Below are 25,790 nucleotides of genomic sequence, written 5' to 3' on the forward strand. Positions count from 1 at the left end.
TAAATTTGGCTCTAGAATAAAACAAGTCCGCAAATGATTGTGAATTAAGTTTTGAAGATATGAATGCAATCTCATCCCGGTTTTTCTTGCATGCACCTCTGATCTTGATTTTTATGGGAGGTATGGTGGTTTAATAATTTACGGGCGGCAATCTTATGAATGCGGATTTTCACTGTTTTGATTAAACGGACGCATTGTTTAAGGGACGGATGCATCACATTGACTGTCGTTAAAATAAATGATTACTTTGAAATAAATTTTTTTTTAATTTTAATTTATAGATAGTCTTTATGAAATCCCAATAAATGTTATAAATAAAAATCTTAATTTTGTAATTTTAGTGAGTAACAATAAGCTTTATGGTATGGAGAAGTGTAATAAAGCAAGATGGTTGATTCGCGTTTAAAGTAAGTATACCTAATATTTGTTTTCGTGATGCTTAGTAATATCCTAAGCAAACTTAACTCTAAGAATAATATCCAAAAAATTTATTAAGAATTTTATATAAAAATTTTACACTATTATAAAGAATGAATCATTTTTTATAAAAAGTTTGTTTTTGTTTTGATCTGAATGTTGTACTGTTAATTGTGTTCATGAAACTATACAATACCATACTGGAAGCAATCTTCTTTTGGAAAAATTAAAGAATAACATCTTTTTTTAAATGTTTCAAGTTTTTTAAAAAAACTTTTTGTTCTTGTTAATAAATGATATTTTTACACTAGTAATTATTTATGAACTTAAATACCTTCTTTTTGTCACACCATTACTACAACTACTGATACTGCTATTTGTATTATGTATTATTCTTACTTTTATTATAGTTATTATTGTTTTTGTTGTTGTTTTTTGTTATTGGTGTTTTCATTGTTAAAATGGCAGAGAGAAGATAGATAGTGAAAGTTATTTTCCACTTAAGGTCACTTTAAACATTGCAAAGAGTTTGCATGATATCTTCCGAGAAAGGATTTTCTAATTTCATAACTTTCATGTAAATAATAATCTAAATATTTTGATAGTCATTTGATTATTTCCTTTCAATGTCATGTTTTCTGTCGCATTTGCATAATTTGTGTTTATATATTTTTTTGATCAGAAAAGATATGGTGTTTCAAGTAGCATTACTTAAATTGAAATCATGAAAAAGAAATAGTTTGAAAATAAAAAATTAGGCTTTGTATTGAAAATGTGGAATTATATCAAAAATTTCAAGAAAGGAAATCAAAAATTTAGCTTAAGAGTTATTTCGAAAAAGGCAAATTTTTACTTATATTGTAACATGCAAATTTGGAATTATATTGAAAAAAAATTTCCAGAAAAATAATTTATTTTCCAATAGTAATAATTGTCTCTTAAATAAATTGTTTAAATAAAAAAATACAAATGCAATCATTCACTGAAAAAGCCTAATAAAAGTTGCAAATGAAATGTTAATGCTATTAACATTTTTTTAGATTTAGATTTGAAATTTTTATTATTTGGCAGACTGCCTACCCAAACCAAACCCTCAGTCAATGTAGTAGTACTCCCTTGTAGCAGCAGACTGTAAGATAGTTGATGTAGCAACACTCTTCACATGTTCAGCAGTAAAAAACAGTTGCAATGGAAATGTTAACACTGCTTTATTAATTTATTTTTTAATACATTTTCCATTTTCATGATTTCGATTCAAATCTTATACCGCATTTAATTAGTTTTCCAAGATCATAAGCTTTTTTAAAGATCATGTTTGAAATTAATATTTGAAATTTAGATATACTATATTGAAATTAATATTTGAAATTTAGATGATACAAAGTATAGAACTATAGTTTATAACTAAACTATATTTTAAATGGAGTTATGAGATAAGAGATTTAATAAATTTTGCTTATCTACAGTTCCAATCCACCAACATTGTTTCATTGTTTTGCAAAAGTACCTTCATATTTTGTTAACAAAGACAAAGGTATATCATTTTACTTAATATATAATTTGCTAAATATTTTATGTTTGTTGTTCCTTTCTTGTTTACCAATTTTAGATATATTTTTTTAAAATTGATCATTATATATATCTCTTAATCCAATGCCCACAACCAATTTTTTATTGTTTGTACAAGTTATTATAATTTTTTTTGTTACTTTTGGTAAAATATAGTTTAATTATCTATTTATATAATTGTTATAATTTATATAGCCCAAAATTGAATTAATGTTTTTTAAAAAGATAAATTTGACATTTTTACCAAATCAACTTTAATGTTTAATGTTCTTAATTTTAATGTATTTAATTTTGTAATTTATTTAATGTATATCTTAAAAAATATATTTTAGAATCTTCATTGAACAATATTTTTCCAAAAAATTTTGATGACAAGGTAAAAACATTTTATTCGTTTTACTTAAAGTATAAGAATTTTTTTTGTCTACTTTTTTAAAAAAGTTTGTTGTAATTTGTGTCTAACTGCCTTGATTACTAACTAAATTTGTATTGAAAAGATATTTTTGATCATTATGGGTGAGTACTGATAGTTCAGAACTCCATTAACTTGTTGAGCCCAAAGTAATGTGTAGTATATATACACAAATATTATACACAAATGAAACTGAATATGTCATATTTTCAAAAGTGTATTTGTAAAATTAATTTTCAAAGTCAAGTATACTGCCATTGTTTATATTTGCTAATTATGAATAATTTAAAAACATAAAAAATGTCTTGTAAACTTTTTTAGATGTTAGTTTTAACAAGACACCTAGAAAGGTTGATTTTTTTAATGAAAATTTTTGATGTTCATTTGAGATGTTAGAATTCCTTTGCAAATTTTTTGCTTTTATGTGAATCATGGACTCCATTAATCCATTTATTATATTATATTAGTCTTTCTGTTTTTAAATTGTGTGTATCAAGGTGTATGGAGTTTTAGCATTTAAATCAAACAGGGATTAACTTAGTGTAACCAAGTATTTACAAAGGACACTTTAAGTAGTACAATGTGTAAAGTAAACTTAAAATACTTGTATATATCATCACATATAAAAAAGTGACAGGGAAAATTAATTTAAAAAATCAAAAAACACAAGATATGTTATTAAAAAACAATAGATTGATATCTATATGACTATATTTTAAGTCTTTTTTTTAAGCTGAAAATTTTCTCTAAAAATTATACTTTGTTTAATTAAAATTTCTTTCTTAACATCAAAATAATGAAAATCCAGTTTTATAATAGAATGGAAAAGTTGTTTTAATTTTATTTTCAATTATTATCATCACATTATTATAATAAATAGAAATTGGAGAGAACTGCTTAAAAAAACATAAAGCTCAAATCACTATAATCGAATATTTCTGAAAATAAGCAGTCCACTCAATCGTAGTTTTTTAAAAATAAAAAAATTATTCTAATCATCAAAAATAATAAATTTTCTAATGAGAGGTTGCTTAAAAGGTATATTAAACAATATATTACGAGTCGTGTTTTTCCAACTAATTCTATGATTATTTGTTGTTAGTAGGAAAGCATAGTAGTTTGTTAAATATAATTTACGGTAAACTTGTTTATTGTTTTTTATTAAACTGGCTTGGCGATAAGACTGAATTTCTCTTCTTCTTACCCCAACAATGTATTTACATTTTATAACAAATATTGTAAATTTTTCTTTATGGTAAAATACATAGTAAAAATAAATCTTTTAATCTCTTTCAAATTAAAGAATTTATTGAAGTAAATTTCCCCCTTATTTATTTTTTGCTTTTTAATAACAATATTTAAAAAAATACTTTTTAGGATGGTGTGTTAAAACAAATACCAACATTTTGTTTTCCTTGTGCAGTTATTAGGTGGTTTTTTGATTTTTCCTAAATTCTTTTAATTTACATTTTTGTTAACACAATATATCTAAAAAAAAAGGCAACTTGAATATATATATTTTTTAGTGATGGTGTCCAGTACTCCACCTTTGTACTCACAGATTTGGATAGCAAATTCCGTTTTGGATTTTGTCGTTATCCCCCAAATGCAGTTAGTTGCCTCTGTATAATAAGGTAGATTTCAATAATTTTTCAAATTAAAAAAAAGTATTAATGTTATGTTAGATAATAAAGTAAGTGTAATTAAGGGGTAAACAGATTCTGTCTGTTAACCAGCCTCGCACCCTTTCTTCATCTATTAGGCTGGTCTAGATGTAATAATAATACATTGTTTCCAGTTTAGGAAGATGAATGCTGGATCTTTTTTACTCAATGCATGGGTTTTGCTTGTGTCTTTGTTATTATGACTAGGCAACTCATTCTATTATCTCCTAATCAGGGTACAGCACTAAAACTCAGGTTAAGGTTCTGAGGCGGGCTGGTAGTCAGGTTTCCCAAACTCTGTTATAGCTCTCAGAGAGGCTAATTTCATCAACAGCTGTAAAATATCAGAGTACTAACATTGCCATGTTACACATGGGTGGTGTCCCTGTTTATACTTTTGGTATGCATTGTCAAGCTCACATTTAGAGCCTTTTGTTATGGCTTAAGGTTTATTAATAGTATTGAGGCAATTGCGTAGACTAATAAATAGTGTCCTGAGTACTATCTGTGCTTTAAGTCAAGTTTTTTAACAAATTTAAAAACGACTAAAGTACCAAAAACTATAACACTCAAAAAACCATTGTCATCACCATGCTCTCTAAATCTATCATTCACTAATATTTGTGGTCTTCGAAGCAACTTTTCTTCTGTTGAGACTTATCTCTTGCAAAGTTCGCCAGACCTACTTGCTCTTTGTGAGACTAATTTAAGTCCGGCTGTCACTAACACTAAGATCTTGTAATCTTAGTGTTAATGGTCATCTTCCTTTAATTCGTCAAGACTCCAGTAGTCACTTGCTTGGCCTGGGCATTTGCATTTGTAAGAATTTTACCATTTATAGGGAAACTAGGTTTGAATTCACATTCTTTTATGTGCTTTTGTTTAGCACCACGTCACTCTATTGCCTTTTTCTTTATTCTATATCGCTCTCCTTCATTTCAAGACAGCACTCTTTTCGATGTTATTTCTGATCAAATTGACCAAGCCCTCTATCTTTATCCTTTAGCGAATATTGTTGTTGTTGGTGACTTTAATGCTCATCACACTGAATGACTTAGCTCTAGTGTCAGTGACTATGCAGGCGCTAAGGTTCACAGCTTTTGCCTTTTGTCTTTCTGCTAACAAATGTGCTTCTTACTTAATTTCTTGGATTCAGGCTGGCATGGAATCTTTTATTTCCTCTCGACTGTCCAAAGTCAAATCCAAGTCAAGTCTCACTCTTCTCCATGGTTTTCCACGCATTGCGCTGTAATTTCCAATCGAAACCATTACTTCTATATTTATCAGCAAAACAATTCTCCTGAAAAAAGACATCTGTTTACTATTGCTAAATCCATTTGGGTTTCTATCCTTAGCCCTATACTCTTTTTAATTTACATTAACAATCTTCCAGATATTCTCACATCTAAGGTAGCATTGTTGCTGATGATACTACCATTTATTCTTGTCTTGATGAGAAGCCAACACTTGTTTGGAGGGGGCATTTGAGCTTGAAAAGTATCTCACTTCTGCTACAACATGAGGCTCACACTGGCTGGTGAACTTTAATTCAGATAAAACTCAATTTTTTTCATCTAATCGTTATCGTAATAATCTAGATCTTTCTATATTTATGAACGGTAATGTACTTGATGAGTCATCTACCCTTTATCTTCTAGTATTAACTCTTACATTCGATCCTTCTTGGAAACCATATATCAAATCCATTGTAAAATTAGCATCTGCTAAGCTTGCATCTCTTTATCAAGCTTGCCACTTTCTTACTCAGGATTCAATTTTTATATCTATAAATCTTAAATCTGTCCTTGTATGAAATACTGTTACCATATCTGGGGCGGATCTTCGAATGATGCCTTTTCTCTTTTAGACTAGGTGCAAGAGCGCATTGTAAACATAGTTGGGTCTGCTCTTGCAGCCAACCTCCGACCATTATCACATCCTTGTAATGTTCTTCTCTTTTTCTTTTCTATAAATACTATAATGGACACTGCTCTAAAGAGGTAGTGTCTCTTGTGCCATCTACTAAAATTCATTCTCGTGTTACTCATCATTCAATTAAGTCTCATCCTTTTACTGTGACTTTTCCTTAGTGCTCCAAAAACTCTTATTCGTCTAGTTTTTTTTCCTCGAACATCAGTTTCTTTGGAATTCTCTTTATTCATCTTATTTTCTTCATTCATATAGTTTTCAATCTTTTAAGTCATCTGTCAATCGTTATCTTGCTCTATAAACGTCATCTTTTCTCTTCAAATAACTTCCAACTCTAATAATGGTTACTTGCAGCCTTTTTGGGAGTGAAGATGTTGATAAAAAATTTTTTTTTCATTTTTAAATACTTTTATGCTAAATTTCACCTCTGTGAAAGATATTTTTTAGTTTACTATTATGCACTATTTATATACTATTTTTAGTTATATGCCATGGTTTGAAACATTCTACACAATACTAAATAAGTTATCTTCTCTACTAGATGAGGTATAATTAGTGCAGTGTATAAACTATTTTTTAAATATTTTTTGTTTAATAATATATTAACAGTTAATATATTATTAAATCAAAATGTATTTAAGAAATAGTTTATACGCTGCCTTTTTTATTGATTCAATTTATATATTTATAAATTTCTAAAAAATTAATGATAAAAAAAGACTCAAGTTAAAGAGCAATTTTAAAACTAAAAAAATAAACTATATAAATAAATTGATAGAAAAATAAAACTATGATAAATAAAACGAACAGAAAAAAATAACTAGTTAAAAAGAATTTTCTTTAACATGTTAAGAAATTTTAAAAGTTAAAAAAAAAAGCAATAAATTAATAGAGAAAGAAGACATCTGGGTTACAGAAAAAAGTCAAAGAGGCCCTATCCAAAAAACATAAACTGTGGTGTCAATACATACCAGCATCAAGAAACTCATAAAACTGTTCATAGTTTATATAAAGCAGTATGTAAAATAGCAAAAACAATAGTCAAGCTAGAGGTTTTAAGACATGAAGAAGATATTGCTTGTGTCTTTAAAGTTGACCCAAAGTAACTACATGCCTATGTAAATCATAAAACATGACCATATTTGCTTACTCAATCTTGATCAGGACACAATTATAGAAGACCAACAGGTAATATGTTTGACTCTAAAACAGTATTTTCAATCTGTATTTGAAATAGAGCCAGAAGGTCTTAACCATATTTCCACAATCGAACCAATATTGAATTTACCCAAAGAGAAGTGATTTGCAATTACCAAAAAGTGAAATCCAGACTGATGAACCTTGATGTGACCAAATTCAAAAGACTTAATGATGACCACATCAAAAAGATTTGACGGGCGCTTATGCAGTACTCCTAACACTTATCTTCAATTCCTCAATTGCAACTCCAGAAGATTCATATTTGGAAGAAATCTGAAGTTACGCCAATATTTAAAAAGAGATCTAAGTCCAAATGTAATAACTATAAACCCATCTCAAAGATATCAACACCGTGTATAAAACTTGAGGGAATAATACACAAATTAATTTCTGATTGCTTGCTAACCAATGGTTTAATTACTAAAGTTCAGCATGGTTTTGTGAAAAGAAAAGGATGTACAATGAATCTGTTGGAGTTTCGTGACATTTGAACTGAAGCTACAATTGTAACCAACCTGTCGATATTGTTTATACTGATTTAGGTAAGACCTTTGACAAGGTACCAGACAAAAGACTTATACATATATTGAAAGCTTACGACATGCAAGGAATGCTCAAAGAATGGATCAAATTAAAACTATCCAGGGGTCTACAGAGAGTTACAATTAGAAAAAAAAAATTTGAATGGAAAAAAGTAACAAGTGGAGTTTCTCAAGGATCCGTTTTAGGTCTCTTACTTTTTGTGATATGCATAAATGAACTACCAGACAACATTTCCTACCAGACAACTATATAAAACTTTATGCAAACGACAGCAAAATAATGACAGTTATATAAAAATGCCAACTGATACGTCCTTTCAAAACAATATTGACAAAGCTGTTGAATGGACTAGAAATTTGCGCATTTTTTTAAATCTTGACAAGTGTAAAGTTCTGGATGTTGGTTGCAAAAAAAAAAAAGAAAAAAATCAACATATAGTTACACAATGTTAGGCCAAGACAGACTTCGTTATCCATTAAAATGTACCACAGTCATTATCCATTAAAATGTACCATAGTCAAGTATGACCTTGTTATTTTTGTGTGTGATGATTTGAAATTAAGATCACTAGTAGATGCAGCAGTAGCAAAAGCAAAGTGAAAATTAGGTGTGCTAAAAAAAGCATTCAGAGGAGACAGTGTATTCCTCAATTTAATAAAGAAAATCACTACATAGTGGTATTTTGAAAGTTTTTTTCAGTTTGAATCTGCTTGTATAGATGCTATTAAATAATTTTATCAGTAAATAATTGATTTTAAGGTTATTGTAAATGTTTATAGTTTACTGTTTGAATAGCACAGAAAAAAGTTTAAATAAAGAAGAAAACTGAATACGAAAACAAATAGGTAGACAAAAAATTAATGACCAGTTAAATAAGTTAATAGCTTCAATTTCAAAATATTGCAATCTTTACCAATGCAGTCAGATTTTGGAAAAGCTTTATCAAAATTAATGAGGACACAACCTAGATCTTTAACTAAACATATATTTATTGAACAAGGTTTGGCAAATCATGCCGGCTTTATTTTTAAAAATAAAATTCAAAATAAAAAGAAATTAACAAGTGATACTAATGAAAAGAATAAGATAATTTTTTTTAATTTTAGAACATTGGCCAAACAAGCCCTGGTCTAAAAGAGGAAATAACAGTTTAAATATAATTCATAAACATCAATATATTTATAAACATCAATATATTGTCTGTAAAAAATAAAAAACATTATTTTAATCATAGCCAGTTAGCACAAAATTTTAATGGAAGTATAAAATTATATTTTTGTACACGTCACACATGTAACGGAACTAACTAGTCTTTTTACTAGTATGTGCAATAAACATATTGAACGAAATATTATTTTATATCTAGTACATCTCCTACTATAATAATTGCTATATATTGCAGTATATATCTTGCATATCTGTTGTAAACTATTTTTTATAGCCTTATATTGGAAAATGTTTGTACCAGAGTCTCATATGTTTGTAACAATTGAATGAGAATAGCCCATTATGTTGTTTTTCCTCACTCCTATTATGATGGTATTTCTCTCTTTTTTTTTTCTTCCAGAAAATTGACTGTAGTTCATTTGTAAATTCATTTGTACCTATTAGAGGCTTTTCAACCCAAATAGATTTTTTTTTTTGGTTATTCACCTCGTTAAGGCTGAGAAGGCCACTACAGGCAAGGAGGCTACTTAATTGTGGTTATAACCCTCTCTCAACTCTAAAACTCCAAAAAATGAACCTTGACAAACAAGGCTGCTGCGCAGAGAAATAAGTTGAGCGCAGTACTACCAGGGGCGTGGTAGTGATCAAACTCGAAACCTCTTACTTATAAAGCAAGTGCTCTACCACTATACCACTACCGCATCAAATATAAATATATTATATACAACAATAACTATACTCAGTATAGTTAAGGTGAGTAAGTAAAAATTGAATCAAAAATTTTAGCAGAATCTTTATCTTTGATCTATGAGTTAAATGAAATGAAATAAATGATAATTCACTTTTGCTCAACACTACTACTTCTGCTTGTGTTTTAAAAAAATTTCATAAAAAATTTTCAAAAATACAGAACTCAAGACATTTCTAAAGTTTATTTTTGAACTCCTCTGGAATTTGAACTTGATATTTCACAGGTCTGAAGATTATAGCTAAATTTAGGATTCAAAAATATACTGCATTATATAATATTAAGTTATATAACATAAAATCCTGATAGGAATAATGTATTTTAATTTTGAAAAGATTGTTTGTAGTCCACACTAAGATCTTTAGTGTTTTCTCTTAAAGCAATATTTTGCAGACCTGATATCTTATAAAAACATCTTGATTGTTGAAACTAATAACTGATTGACAACGATTTCTTAAAAAGCACCTTAACTACACTGAGTATAGTCATTTATTTATTAGGTTTTTCATATATTATCCCATGGCAGCTGTAAATGGATGTGTATATTTAATCTGCAGTTGAAACAAATCTGAAACCAGCTAGATTGTATGTTGCCGAAAATTACAAAACCGTATTAGAAGTGTATTGTAATAGGTAGTAATCCAGAACTGGAGAAAATAGTTGTAGCTTTCAAACATAAATAATTTAAAAAATAGAAATATTTGCATAAAAAAACTAGAGAAAATTGTCGAGTCCAAAGGAAATAGTCCAAGAGAATACACTGAGAAGTTAAAGAATGGTAAAACAAATAGAGATATCTTGAACAGGTGTTCAGAACAAAATTAAGGCTCTCATAAAGTGTGTAATAAAAGTCATAATAGTTTGTCCAGAGTCTGCATACAATAAAAATCCAAAGAGCAGAAGCAAAAAAAAGTAGAAAGAAAACAAGGTAATAACCTAATTTTTATGATCAGGTTATGCTATAGGTAATGCTAGGTTGCCACAAATAAAACAGCATTGTTTCCAGTTAAATCTATCAATCCAAATTACAAATAAATTTAGTTTACAAGCTTGGCTGATGTTTTGCTTTTTAGAAAGGAGCAAGCTGTCTTTATTAGAAAGATAATTAAAATGTTAAAACAGTTGAAAAGAACAGTTTTTCAGCACACAAAAAAAATCCTACTTCTACATACACAAATATAATTGAGTGTGTGGCTCAATGACACATGCACAAGATTAAGGAGATAAGAAAACGACTTACAGAACGCAATCTTTTATTTTTAAAATATTTTGTTTGATGTTTTGATATTTTTCTTTTTGGGTTAGTATAATCGTGCCATATGCATTTTCACTGCATTCTTTTCCTTCAGTTCTTCTTCAAGGCTTTTGTTATTATGTACTTGTAAAGAAGGTATTGATACCTTTCTTTCCTACATTAATCACTTGATCAACAGGTTCATGAACTTAATAATAAGTTTTTTTGAATAAGTTTTTTTGAACATGTTCAACATTTTATATTTTTATTTGAACTATGTTTATTAATATATATTAAAACTTAAAACATAATAACTTAAAAATAATAATTAATAACATCATGTGGTTCTATGTTTTACAAAGTACACAAAATATATTATTCAAAAAAAAATTTTTTTTTGCACATTTTGCGCATGCTATGGTTTCAAAATAAAAAAATTTCAGTCCTTTTTAAAGTAAATCAGATATATTTTTAAATTTTACTCTGCGCCATTTTTCAGCGAGTTATAGCAACTTATAATCAGCAGACCCCATGGTTTTTTTTCTTGGTTTTCGAGAAAATTTCCTACCAAGTGAGGTTAACAAAAATGTTCATAATTTTTTGCCCAAAAGAATTTTTGGTGAATTTATAAATATGTTAAAGTAGATAAAATTATTCTATTCATACCAAATTCATATTTATTCAAATTTTGTCCAGGTTAGCCCATTTTTAGACATATTTTGACCAGACTAATTGGTCAATATGCTTTTGATAGGAACTGGGTAAAGTCACTACAAACCTATGCTTTTGTAGTTTACACCTGATGATGCTATATAAAATCATTATTTTTGTGTTCTTAATAAACATGCAATAGGGTTATTTTATATGAAATCACCTAGTTTTTCAAAAGTGCCCCAGGGTACCACCTCAAATTTGCTTTAAATTTTGACCACCGACAGCTTTTATGAAAAAAACACAATCCTGAAAATTTCAATTTTCAGGATTGTGTTTTTATGTATAAATATGAAAAAAACACAATCCTGAAAATTTCGTTCAAAAGTTATAATTGAATTGATATTGACCAAAATCGGAAAAATTTAAGTATCTGGAGCTTACAGTAGATTTTTTTGATTTTTACTAGATCATAACTTTTTAAACAAAATAGATGATCACCTGAAATTTTAAAGGGTAATAGTTTTTCACCCAAATTATCTATTTTTGCAGGTGTTTTTGACTGATTTTAAACAGTTTTTGAGTTCTTGTACCTCAATGTTGCTAAAAAATGCAATATTAGAAAAATTTTTGGAAACTTTAACAAGCTACAGTTCAATACCAACAAACAAGCTGTGCCAATTTTTTTGTTACTTTTGTGTACTTAGAGTAACCGTTTGTGGAAAAAATTAAAATTATGTGTTAAAAGTTATTTTAGCACTTGCAGCAGCCTGTTAAAATTTCACTTTTTTAAAAAATACGATAAATTACATTCACTTTTTAGGCATAGAAAGTAGCGTAGGCAGTTAAAATAAATTTTGAAATTTTTTACTGGCAAGGTTCTATATATAGACAATCACCAAAAAGAATTTGATGCGGAAGTTATCGGACAAAATAAAAATGTTAATAACTTATTTATAAGTAAAAAACAAACTACTATTATATTATTTTAAATAAAGCATTTATCTTTTAATAAAAATATATTATTTTTTATATGGAAAAACACCACCATCTGCAATTGATCTCAATTTTGCTCTGACGCCTTTTATATGCGACTGTAAAAAGTTTAAATCAATTTCTTGTAGTTTTAGTTTAATGCGATCAATCAAAACTTGCTCTTTTGAAGCTTGCCAATCTCCCCCCTAAACCTTCTGTGCCAAATGTCCCCAAAAATTTTCAATTGGTCGTGCTTGAGCCACATTTGGGGGATTGGATTCTTTATCAACGTAATAGACATATTGGTCCATCCAATTTAGAGAATCTTTAGAATAATGAGAACTTGCTAAATCTGGCCAAAATAAATAGTTAAAGTCTCCATGATACTTGTGAATAAATGGAAGAAGTCGTTTTTCTAAACATTCATTAATATAGATTGATGAATTGATCGCCACAGCCTTGGAAGTGTGAAACAATGGCTCGGACATACCACGGTCAGATATGGCAATCCACACTAATAATTTTTTTGGAAATTTCTCTTTTCCTATAAAACGAACACTTTCTGGGCATGTATTTTTGTTGTTTGTGTAGTATCCAGAATTTCCAGGCATGTTGTCCCCTGCAAAACAAAAGTATTTTTCGTCATCGATGATTAGAAGCGATTTTGTGTTATAGAGTTAGTTATCTAGTTTCCTGCTTCTTTTCTTTGCCTTTACTTGTTTTTCTATAGTGTATTTTGGAGTGTTTTCACATTTTCTATATTTAATATTCATTTTTTTTAACTGACGACCAATTGTTGATTGATTTACACCAAATTTAATACCTATTTTTCTCTGACTGACCCCTTTTCGATTGTTGACAAGTCTCGTTAATTCGGCTTTCTTTTCTCTAGTTCAGGATGTCGGACGACCAGGGTGCTTTCTATCAGAAAACGATTGAACAGTTTCAAGTCTTTTTAGGTTATCATATATTGTACTTCGAGCAAATCCTTCCTTTTCAAAATGATTTACGATTTTTTTTTTTTATATTAGGTTTATTTACAAAAAACATTTTTAGTCGCTTTCGAAAAGATTCTCGTTCAGCTGCATTTAACCTCATTTTAAATAATTGTGTTTCAAATAATAAAGTTTATATTTTATAGAACGTTTATGCCTATGCATAAAATCACAAAAACTAATTTTATGCTCAAATAATGAAATTAGGATTTGTCCGATAACTTCCGCATCACCCGTTACTCTATCTTATGACATAATTTTAGCATTTTAAATGCAATGCTTTTTTAATTTTAAAAGGATACCTAATAGCGCAAGTTATACTATATTTCAAAAAAATCAAAATGCTGAAAGAAGAAGTGTATATACACATGAAACACAAGTACACTAAGCTCTTTATCTCTGATTTACATAACTCATAATTCTGTCATAATCATTATTAGCAAGTTTGTAGTCACTAGCACTTCTACCCTTAATAGATGGAGCACTTATTTGACATATTACTTTGTCAAAAGGAACCCAACACTGACTTGATTGTGCATCATTTGTTCATTTTAAATTTAGTTTGTTTCTATGCATGAATTTTACATTATCATCTTGGTTTTCATTACAAATCTCAAGCACAAGCCCTATGTACCATTCATCATCGTAAAAGCATGCAATGTATTTACCAGGTTGAAGGTTTAAAGGATCTTTTTTTGCCAAGTTAATATTATTCAGCAAATGGGTATCATAGACAGTATCACTAGAGATTTTCCGTAAAAATAATTTCTCTCCACCTGGTACAAAACTGTGATAGCTTCTTGTGCCTGGGACTGTGCTCATCTCTTCATATTGTTTCTTTAGGTTAAAATAAGTTTCATGATTATTGATATCATCACTTGAAATGTAAAATGATTTAACACCTTTAATGTTTTTTTCAGCCCATGTAAACAGTTCATTTGGTGTGAGAATCTGGTTTGCATTTGCTACTCGAAGACTCGCTTTTGCTGCTTCTCTTTTTATAGTTCCTCCTATTCCATCCCATGGACTTTTTCCATGGGATGTAGCAAAGAAGTAATGCTCAGCATTTTTATTGTAATCTTCACAATGGTACATGTGTTGATCTAATGTTCTTTTTGCCCATGATATGTAGGAGGATTGTGCTTCTCTGATAAAGTGGTGGTGACAATGATCATACAAAGTTTCATTAGTGTTTCAATAAACTCGATAATGCTTGTTTAGACTGTGATGAGTGCGGTTCGGTTAGTTGACACCCATTATTTGTATATGATCTGATCATCAAAATCAAAATCATTATTTTAAACACATTTTCCAAGTAAGTCTTTAAATTTACTTTACCAGGGCAGTTGGAACATAGATGAAACATGCAGCTTCAACTATCTATATTACAAACATACTTTCATCAAATCTTTGTAATATATTAAATGGCCCTTAGGTAAAGCAGCGCACATCAACTTAGTTTTTTGACTACTACTGTCAGCTGTAATGCACCATTTCGGCCTTAGTTCACAGAACTTGTTAAATCCAACTTTGTGCTTAGGGTATTACTTCTTTAACTCTAGATAAAGCTCCTTTAATCGAACTAATATTAAATGTTTTTGTTTATGAACTTTTACATTACTTTTACGCACAGAAACAAAGTCTTTTTTTCCTGGACATTGTATTGTGAACTTTTTGGATTCATAAATTTCAATGACTTTTTGTTTAACAGTATCTTCCAAAGGCTTCCTATTTTAGCCTCAGGTTAAGCAAGTTTTCTTTTTTCAACTTTCGAGCTTTTTTAACAAGATGTTCTGAAACTGAAAATGTTTTCTAAGTTTTTTTAATTGACTATCAGAAGTTAGTGATAGTAGTTGAACTTTCTCTTCCTTCAAACTTATTTTCATTTTTTTTTTTATTGCATCTAACAGTTTGTCTAAATCATTACAGTTTATACATTTTTGCTCTTTTTCCAATACTATATCTTTTGGGTCTATATCCAATGCTGACGCTACTAGGTTTATCATACTTATTGCGATTTTTTTAGCTTTTTGCTTTCCATATCCTAATTTTTTGCGTCTACTTACATTTTTGAGTGGAGATGTTTCCAATAAAGACACACTCTTATTAAGAATTGTCTTATCAAGGTCTGAACAACTAAAATCTTCTTCAGCAGCTTCATCTTGACTAGCTTCTGTAATTTTTCAAGTTTGAATTCATTCATACAGTTAGTACAAACTTTTTGACCAGGTTTGATCAAAAAGTTTGTACATATGTTGATTTGCTATTGATATGTTGACTTTACACAATCCCATAATAATTTTTTTCTTGTAGATTTTAAATGGATCACAACAGTATTTTTGAAATGCTTCATATCTAGAAATATAGGCTTTTTCATGGTGAAAACATGTCTCATTTGGTTCGAAAGTGTATCCTATCCTTTGAATTAAAACTTCAATATCAGTATCTTTTAGTCTTATTCTTCCTACCATTCTCTAATATGACATTTTATCACAATTTTCATTTAAAACTCTTCCTACACAACATTTCTCTGACATTTTTTACTAATCTCAAAATAATAAAATCCAGTGTTAAACATGTAACATAATCTAAGAGTAAACTTTTTTATATTTTTCCAGTAATAAAATTGTAAAAATTATATCTCAAGTACAAATGTGATTAAAACTGTCTAAAATGCAACCAATAAACTATTTCTATATATAACTATTTCTGCATATAACTATTTCTGCATATAACTATTTCTGCATACACAAAACTTTTACTTTTTGGTTCTTGCAATATTAAAAACTAAAATAATAAAATCCAGAAAATACTGTGTAGATTTAGATTTTAATACAAACTCTTGAAGCAATTGAAGTATTTTACACTCAAATTATAACCATATGAAAATTAGATCATTATAATTATATTATATGCATAAAATTTAACAAATACATATTATAAAGTCATATCAAATAAATTAGGTTAAGACACTGATAATTTTATTTTAGGAAAATTGCTGCTTCTCTTTATTTATTTAGGTAAAAAAAAAACATACACCTAAGTCATAGGGCTACAATTATGTCATAAGATAAAGTATAAGTCTTTAAATTTTTTTGGGTGATTGTCTATATATAGAACCTTGCCAGTAAAAAGTTTCAAAATTTGTTTTAACTGCCTACGCTACTTTCTATGCCTAAAAAGTGAATGTAATTTATCGTATTTTTTTAAAAAAGTGATATTTTAACAGGCTGCTGCAAGTGCTAAAATAACTTTTAACACATAATTTTAATTTTTTCCACGAGCGGTTACTCCAAGTACACAAAAGTAACAAAAAATCGCCACAGCTTGTCTGTTGGTATTGAACTGTAGCTTGTTAAAGTTTCCAAAAATTTTTCTAATAATGCGCTTTTTAGCAACTTTGAGGTACAAGAACTCAAAAACTGTTTAAAATCAGTCAAAAATACCTACAAAAATAAAAACTATTACCCTTTAAAATTTCAGGTGATCATCTATTTTGTTTAAAAAGTTATGATCTAGTAAAAATCAAAAAAATCTACTGTAAGCTCCAGATACTTAAATTTTTCCGATTTTGGTCAATGTTAATTCATTTATAACTTTTGAACAGTTTGGTCAATGAAGCGAAATTTTCAGGATTGTGTTTTTTTCATAAAAGCTGTGGGTGGTCAAAATTTGAAGCAAATTTGAGGTGGTACTCTTATGACCATTAAGTGATTTGATATGGAATGACTCAATATTTTATGACAATGCACAAAAACGCATGACAAATATAAACTATCCACAAAAATACATGACACTATAAACAACACACAAAAATATGGTTGTATAAACAATACAGAAATATACACCAATATAGGCAATGCCAGTGCCGTACCTAGCAATAGTTTGGGCAGTACTGGTCTTGAAAATTGTTGCCCCTCCCCTCCCCAAAAAAAAAGTTGCTCTTATTATTAGCCCCTATTATAGATGGATTTTTAAAGGTGGTTTGTATTAAGATCATGTATAAGGATTTTTTTATATGTATTTTTAGACATCTTAAACACGTCTTAAATTACCAACACTTTAACAAGGCAGGTAAATTCAGGCCTTGTTAAAGCGTTGCGCAGTACACAATTTACATACAAAATGGTGATTTCACCTTCACGTTAAGCAATTCACGTTAAACTAAAACTATTGTATATGCAGCATTTATTTAGATTAAGTTAATTATTGTAAAAAGCATGTTAACCACATTATAATTTTTGTAATTTATAAAATTTGTAATTTTTTTAATTTTATGGTTAAATAATTAAATTGTCAAGTGTTCACTAATCTAAAATAATGATTTATTTTTAAAATGATTCATATTTTACAATTTTTTTTCTTGATAATACTAGTGACCCCTTTAATGTTCAAGGATCTGTAGCAACCCCTAAAAATATTTTTTATTCAAAAAAATTTTTAATTCAATATTATTTTATTATATGGAACACATTTAAGGGGTGCCAGCAGACATTTTTAAAAAAAGTTGTTTTTAGAACCACTAATATGTATACATTATATATATATATATAAATAAATACTCATCAGCTGTTCATAATTTGTTCATAAGTCAATTTGTTTGTTTCTTCAATTTTTTTTTTGTTTGACTATGTATTATTGAGATTGTAATTTAAAACATAAATTTTATTTTTTCAGGATTGTGTGCATTTTTTAGAACTTCTTTACTGTCAATCAATTCCTAATCCAGGAACAACGTTGGCAATCAAACTAAATGTATCTGGAAAAGATCAAGTATTTTTACTTCTATTTTTTACTTATTATTTAAAAACAGTTTATAAACACATAGTTTAATATATCATAATATACACAAATATTTAAACAAGTTTACACTTTGATTGAATATGCAGAATTATTAAAAATGTTTAAATAAATTCCATTCACATCAGTATGTACAAATAAATAACGCATTTTTAATTATGTGTTATTAATTTATACTTAATTATGTTTAAATAAGATAATGAATTATGTAATTAAATATATTTAAGTAAAATATTCAAATGCATTTAAAAATCATTAACAAAAAAGTTATTAAATTTTTTTTTTTTATACAAGACATACTCAATTAAAATTGCTGATACAAGAAAACTACCATCCATACCTGAAAATGTAAGTTAATAGATATGAAATTAAATGGTTATTATATTTGCTAATGTATTGATTTTTATGTTACTAAACTATTATTTTAAAATCATAAATGCAAATTATAAGGCAAACAAGCCTTAAAGTTAAACATAAGAATTATTCATAATTAGTCTCTAGTTAGTCAAACTAATCTAATTTAGTTAATCTAGATCAGGTAAGTTGTTAAAGGGTAGGCTGCATTTGTCTGTAGTAGACTGTTCAAAATAAGTATTTAGTGATGAGTCACTTTTTGAATTATTTAATAGCAAAACTTTTTAATGATAAAAAAACTCTCAAAGTTTATTTTTTTTATTTACTTTTTTGCAAGAATCTAGAAAGAAGGAGGATTAGCAGGATTCTAGGAAAGCATTTTGAAACTTTGAGGTTGTAACAACAAATTTACAATAAAAAACAAAAGACATTGTAAACATGGCATATCATGTCATTAGATAGTGTGCCCTTGCATTGTTTTGACCTCGAAAACATTTGATCTAAAAATGAAAAGGAAAATTGTAATGTTGGATATCACATAAGTCAATAATCCCAAGAGAAGTTGCAGTAAACCTGGCTAAGTTTTCCCATAAATATATAAAACTGTTCAAGTCTTTCCTTAAATGTGCCAGTAATATTAAAAAACTACAGAATTCTTTTTTTAATTTGGAAATTTGTTTTGTGTCCATTTTAGTTTCAAATTTTAAAGCTAATAGCATGGATATGTTTAAGATTAACAAAACAGCTAGAACTTTTTATTGATGCTGACTAAGATGGACATTCTTGCCTGTAATCAACCACATTTTCCCTCTTACAAAAGCTCAATTTGAAAATGTTGCCAAAACAAATTGTTTTTTAATGGAAAATCTATGATCGTATTTGGGCGCCAATTTGGGTGGCACCCTAGTATGATCAACGCTATCGAAAATGGTCTAGAATAGCCCCTGATATATATATATATATATATATATATATATATATATATATATATATATATATACATATATATATGTATATATACATATATATATATATTTTTTAAAGGATAATAAAAAACAATTCTATTATTTACTAAGATCATTCTTTTATTTTTTGTTTTCCTAATAATTCAAGTTACTATATATAAACAATTTATTATTTTTTTCATGTTTTATTTTAGAGAAACTTGACAGAATATTATGCAAAAATACAGCCAATGAACATGATTTATTTGTTTGTAAGGTAGATCCTAATATATTGATAATGGATAGTATATTTTTTTATTAGAAAAATAATTAAAACAATTACTTTTGTACTAACATGTAAAAACTGTTAATGTATGTCCACTTGCTTATCCTTGCTTATTGAAATTCACTCTTATCCTTAAAACAGTAGTCAAAGTATGCATTGCATTTGTTCCTTAATAGTTCAGTTGATGAACTATTAAGAAATAAATGCATAGTGTACTTTACACTTTTTCGCACATGAAAAGCAAAGAAATAAAAAATCAAACTTTAAAATAACAAAGTGTATAGTGTATAGAATATATATAAGCATATATAGACATATAAACTGTATAGTGTATAGAAACTGTATAGAAATAAAAAAGATTAATGATTAAAGTTGTTACAGTGCTCAAAATAACTATTCAGTAAGTTGACAATCAAAATTGATTGGCTGAAATAGAAAAAAAATTGAAAACCAGACAATCATTTTTTAAATGATCAAATTTTTAGTTAATTTACACAAAATTACTTATTATTAATTATTATTTATTTTTATTACTTTATACATAACACTATGTACATTTTGCACTTTTTGTATTTATGCAATATGTAAAAAAAAAACTATAAAGAACTGAAATATAGTTTTTGCTTCTTTTTTATAAAAAATGGAAATATAGTTTTTGCTTCTTTTTTTTTTCAATGCAGTAAAGTTTAATGCATGGTTAATTATAAAAATAGCAGAAAATTTTTAAAAGAATTTTGAAGCATAAAAAACAAACCTATCTAATATTATAATGTAAAATTATTTGATGCAAATTTTATAATCCATCAACTAATATTTCCATCCTCTGTCTATATGAAAAAAATTGATATTTTGCCTTACAACAAAACCAATAAAATTAAGGTATGTGCTTTTCAACATGGTTGCCAGCAAACACTATTCAGTTGGAAGTTACTAGAAAAAAAAATAGAGTTATAGAGCAAGGAAAATGGTTGACAGTATATTTAACTAGAATATTATTCAATGCTTTGAATAAATACTCATTAAAATAATTTTAAAAAAACTGGTAAAAAAAAAAGCCTTTTTTCATAAAAGTTGAACTAATGAACAAAAAAGTTTTGTTGTAATTTAAAATAAAACGCTTTTTTTTTTTTTTGGAAAGCGCTTTTTTATGCTCCTCAGCAAAAAGAGCTACTTTAGATGTAAGGTGGTCTGGAAGATGATTAATGTAGATAAGCAATAAAACAAGACCAAGGATAGCACTATGAGGTACCCCAGAAATACTGGAAATGAAGAAAAATATTGGCCTTCAAGGATGACTTAAATATAGCACTCACAAAGAAACTATTTGATAATCACAAAAACTTTAAAATAGAGTAAATAAAGCAAGCTTATGGAGAAGACCAGCATGCCAAACTTTATCAAAATCAAATTATTCTGCTTACTCCTTAAGTTTTTGCCTAGGAGGCCTCCTACAAGACAGTAGCTGGATGCAGTTAACATCTGCCTAAGATGAGTATTTTTATCGAGACACCATCTCTAGTTTTTACTCAACCAAAAGCTCCAAGCCAAGGGAATTTTAAGTTGGATTTAGTTTCTCCTAGCCTTTGCCTAAAAAAACACAACCTACAAGGCAGCAGGGCATGAGAAAGGTAGTACTGGGTTACATGATACCAATAGCAGGGTGATCTTGATGATCCTGAACTTGACCTGGAGTAGTTAAAAAGAGTTTTTTTTTCTGTTTTTTTTTTCTTGAGGTTTTGATTGAACACAAATATACATATAAAGTAAATTACATGTGAGCTAACACTTTAACTAAGGCACCTTCAACTATACAAAAGACACACAAAAAATTTTAAAAATGTTTTTTACAGGCATGACCGATATTAAATAGTACTGATGGAAGGAAGATTACTTCTTCTAGCCTTTGCTTTGAAAGCAAATCCTACAAGGCAGCAGGACACAGAACAGGTTACACTGGGTTACTTGTCACCAGTTGCAGGGTGATCATGGAGACCATACACCTGACCTGTCAATGAGAAAAGACTTAAGTAATTAAAACTTGAATAAATGAGTTCAATAGTTCCTAAATTCTTTTTGTCACATATTTCAAATTTAAATGAACAAATTTTTATAATTGTTTATTAAAAAAGATTTTAATTAACAAAAGATTTAAATTATGTATTTTAGATACTAAGTTAAACTACAGATACTAATGTTAATCTACAAGTTTGTTAAATTGTATTAAATGGTAATCTTTCTTTTTTGCATATACTGTTTTTATCTTAATTTTTTTTTTTTTTTGTAAAGATTAAAATTATATCAATTATTACTAGTAATAATGATGATTATAATTAATATAAGTTTAATCTTCACAAAAAAAAAATGTAGTTTTAATATTAACAAAAAAAAATTATATGAAATTAAAATAATAATAATAAATCAAAAAAGAAAGATTGACATTGTTGGTGTCAGTTATATAAATTTTAATGATAATTTGAAAAAGAATAATAAAGATAAATAAAAAAAAAGAAGAATAGTAAGAAATAATAAAAGGCAAAGATATTAAAAAAATTCATATTCAAAAAAGTTGTTTATTATTTATTTTTGTATTAATTAAAACAACATCAATAAATTTTTAAAAAGTTTAAGTTGATAGTTAAATGGTTTTTATTATTTTGGTTATGCCATCTATTTTTATTATATAGAGCAAATTAGTCATAAAACTTTATATACTATAGGAAATTATGATTAAAGTATTAAATATGATATTTATATGAAAATACTTAATTTAGTATGCTGTTTGAAAGAAGGATTATTGTGACCTCAGAGAAGCTGAGTTTGGTTCGTAATTTTAATTTTTTTTTAAGCTTTAAAAAAGTATTTAAATTTATAATTGATAAAAACTTTAACAGAAAATTTCTAAACATCTTTTTATGTTTAATTGTGTGTGCACATATATATATATATATATATATATATATATATATATATATATATATATATATATATATATATATATATATATATATATATATATATATATATATATATATATATATATATATATATATATATATATATATATATATATATAGGGTGACAGGAATAATGTTGAAAAATGAATTTTTGGAATGTCAAATGTATTAAAATGGCTTAATGTCGCAAAAAAAAGGAATAGTGTTGCAAAAGAATTTAATGAATAGTGTCGAAAACAAAAAAAAAGGAATAGTGTTGCAAATAGAAAAGGAATAATGTTGCAAACATAAAAAAGGAATAGTGTCACAAATAGTGAAAACAGAATAGTGTTGCAAATAGTAAAAACATAATAGTGTCGCAAATAATAATTACTATTCCTTAGATTCATTTGCGACACTATTCTGTTTTTACTATTTGAGATACTATTCCGATTTTACTATTTGCAACACTATTTCGTTTTCACTATTTTCGACACTATTCCTTTTTTATGTTTGCGACACTATTCCTTAGATTCATTTGCAACACTATTCCATTTTTTTGTTTTTGATACTATTCTTTCAATTCATTTGCAACACTATTCAGTTGTTTTTTTTTTCGATACTATTCATTAAATTCATTTGCGACATTATTCCTTATTCTGTTATTCAACAATCAATATAAGCAGACATGGCGCAGTGGTAGCGCACTTGCCTCAGAAATGTAAGACTCGTGGTTCAAACCCCACTTCTGACCAAGTTTTGTGACATCGGTTGGGAAGGAGGCGTGAACTTCCTATTAAATGCTCTTCTACGGTGCTCAGTGATAAGACCATAAGGACTTATAAAAATAAATTTTAAAAAAAATGTGACTTTCTCAATAAACATATTTACATTGTTAAAAGTTAAATTACATCAATTGCCTATTTTAAAGTACTGAATGGTAATTAAATTTAATTTAAAACCACATTAAGAATCATTTTAATTCTTTATCTTTATAAAGTATTAATCAAATATCTTTTAATTAAACAATATTGTTATAAAAAAAAATTATCAATGAAATTTAAATATTTTGGTTGGAAAAAAAACATTTCCTTATTTAAAAAAACCTATATATATTTAAACTTATACTATTTATTTCTTAAAACATTATTTATTTCTTAAAACACAACATTATCATCTTATGTTTGCTTTTGCACAATTTAGTTTCTTTTTTTTAATGATTAGCAATGGTTTATGATTAATTTTTTTAACTATTTTTTAACAACAATTTTAAAAAAAAACTATCAAATTTTTTTTTTAACATTGTTGCTTTAACTAAATTTTCGCATAATGTTAAAAAAGTAGTTAATCATTTTTAACTGATGTTTATTCTATGATCAATCTAAAAAATTAATGATAAAGAAAAAAAATTTGTTAAAAACGCTCTCGATTACTGACCACGGAAATAATATTTAGTTGCAAAAAATTGGCCAGATTTTGTTGTTGTTTTGAGAACATTTAAATTTGTGTATGTTTGTAAAACAAAAAATTTTTTGTTTTTGGACATACATGGAAACATAAACTTGAATGTTCTTAAAACATCTGGTGCAAATAAAAAGAATATTCACGAACACTAAAAACCCGCCAAATCTACGAACAAACTAATTCTATTGGTTCAAAAAATAGGCTGGCTAAGCAAAATAAATATCTAGAGTTTTCTGTTGAATTGTTTTAAAAATCGTATTATTCGAAGTTTGCTGAGTTTTGATATCTCTAGCATAAATTGTTTAATAATATACTATCAAACGAACTATTACTTTAATACTATGGCTCATTCTCGCAGCCACATCTGCAAAGCCGTAAATCTTTTAAACTATTATTATTTGTTTACAAAAATATATGTTTTAATTAAATATGTATTTTTATTTTGTATATTTGTATATTCTTATTTTTTATTTAAAAAGTATGTATTTTTTATGTAAATGGAATTTTGTGTATCTGTTTTTTATTATGTAATCTTTTAAAGCAATTTTTTACGATTTATTTTGTAAACAAAAAGACTTTCAACAATAATTACGATATTGTGAATCAGTTCCGCTTCCTCATAATGTACTTTAACCTTTTTAGTTGAATCTAATTAGTTTAATTTCTACAGTAACTCAATGATTTAATTATTTGATTTGTTCATCTTAGTAAGAAAAATTGTTTCAAATATGTTAAAATTTTCACGCAAAACAAAATTATCATTAAAAAAATTAACTTTTTATTTATAAAATAATTTAACTCAAAACTAAAGCTAGCGTTAGTTTTATTAGAATCTTGTTAGACATTTTGGGGCCGGTGGCTATTTTTATATTGGAGGCCTTTTTATGTGCCACAGCATAAAAATGATAAAAAAAAATTCTTCTTGACTATTTTGAGGCCCCTAACATTGCGGGGCCCTTTGAACCCCAACCCTCCTTAATCCAGCACTAGAAATAAGACACAAGTATATAAATAAAAACTGTATTAAACTCTTTAATAAGTAAAAGAACATTTGTTTCCTTATTAAGCAATCGTAAGATGTTACTTTATATAAGAAATGTCGCTTAATTTTATAAAATTTTTTAAGAGAGCGATGTTTCGAAAATAATTGTTCTAAACGTAATTTATTTCGCTTTAAGTTTTTCACATTAGAAGTTAATTTCTTTTTCTAGTTTTTTTTTTTTTTTGTAACAGTCTCTCATCGGTCCAAAAAATCTTTTTTGCGCTTTTTTTGTTTGTTTTTTGAAATGTTCTCAAAACAACTAATTCCCGACCAAGCCTATATATATATATATATATATATATATATATATATATATATATATATATATATATATATATATATATATATATATATATATATATATATATATATATATATATATATATATATATATATATATATATATATATTTATATATATAATGTTAGTGTATTCTACAAATAAAGTGCTCAATGTTGCAGAA

The 25,790-nt window shown here is 27.2% G+C and overlaps 1 protein-coding gene across 1 annotated transcript in view; it reads left to right on the forward strand.

Annotated features, from left to right (window-relative positions):
* Window positions 1-286: 286 nt before the first annotated feature.
* The window catches only part of LOC100207503 (DENN domain-containing protein 1B), a 53,752-nt gene continuing 28,248 nt past the window's right edge, over window positions 287-25,790 (forward strand). The window contains exons 1-10 of the mRNA XM_065791470.1: window positions 287-407; window positions 1,884-1,951; window positions 2,319-2,362; window positions 3,776-3,828; window positions 3,925-4,032; window positions 6,474-6,537; window positions 18,182-18,277; window positions 18,599-18,652; window positions 19,818-19,879; window positions 22,660-22,708. Coding sequence (XP_065647542.1) covers window positions 388-407; window positions 1,884-1,951; window positions 2,319-2,362; window positions 3,776-3,828; window positions 3,925-4,032; window positions 6,474-6,537; window positions 18,182-18,277; window positions 18,599-18,652; window positions 19,818-19,879; window positions 22,660-22,708 — 618 coding nt within the window. The 5' untranslated portion in view covers window positions 287-387. The remainder of the gene's footprint in view (window positions 408-1,883; window positions 1,952-2,318; window positions 2,363-3,775; window positions 3,829-3,924; window positions 4,033-6,473; window positions 6,538-18,181; window positions 18,278-18,598; window positions 18,653-19,817; window positions 19,880-22,659; window positions 22,709-25,790) is intronic.

This window comes from Hydra vulgaris, chromosome 02, assembly GCF_038396675.1.
Source record: "Hydra vulgaris chromosome 02, alternate assembly HydraT2T_AEP".
Taxonomy (NCBI): domain Eukaryota; kingdom Metazoa; phylum Cnidaria; class Hydrozoa; order Anthoathecata; family Hydridae; genus Hydra; species Hydra vulgaris.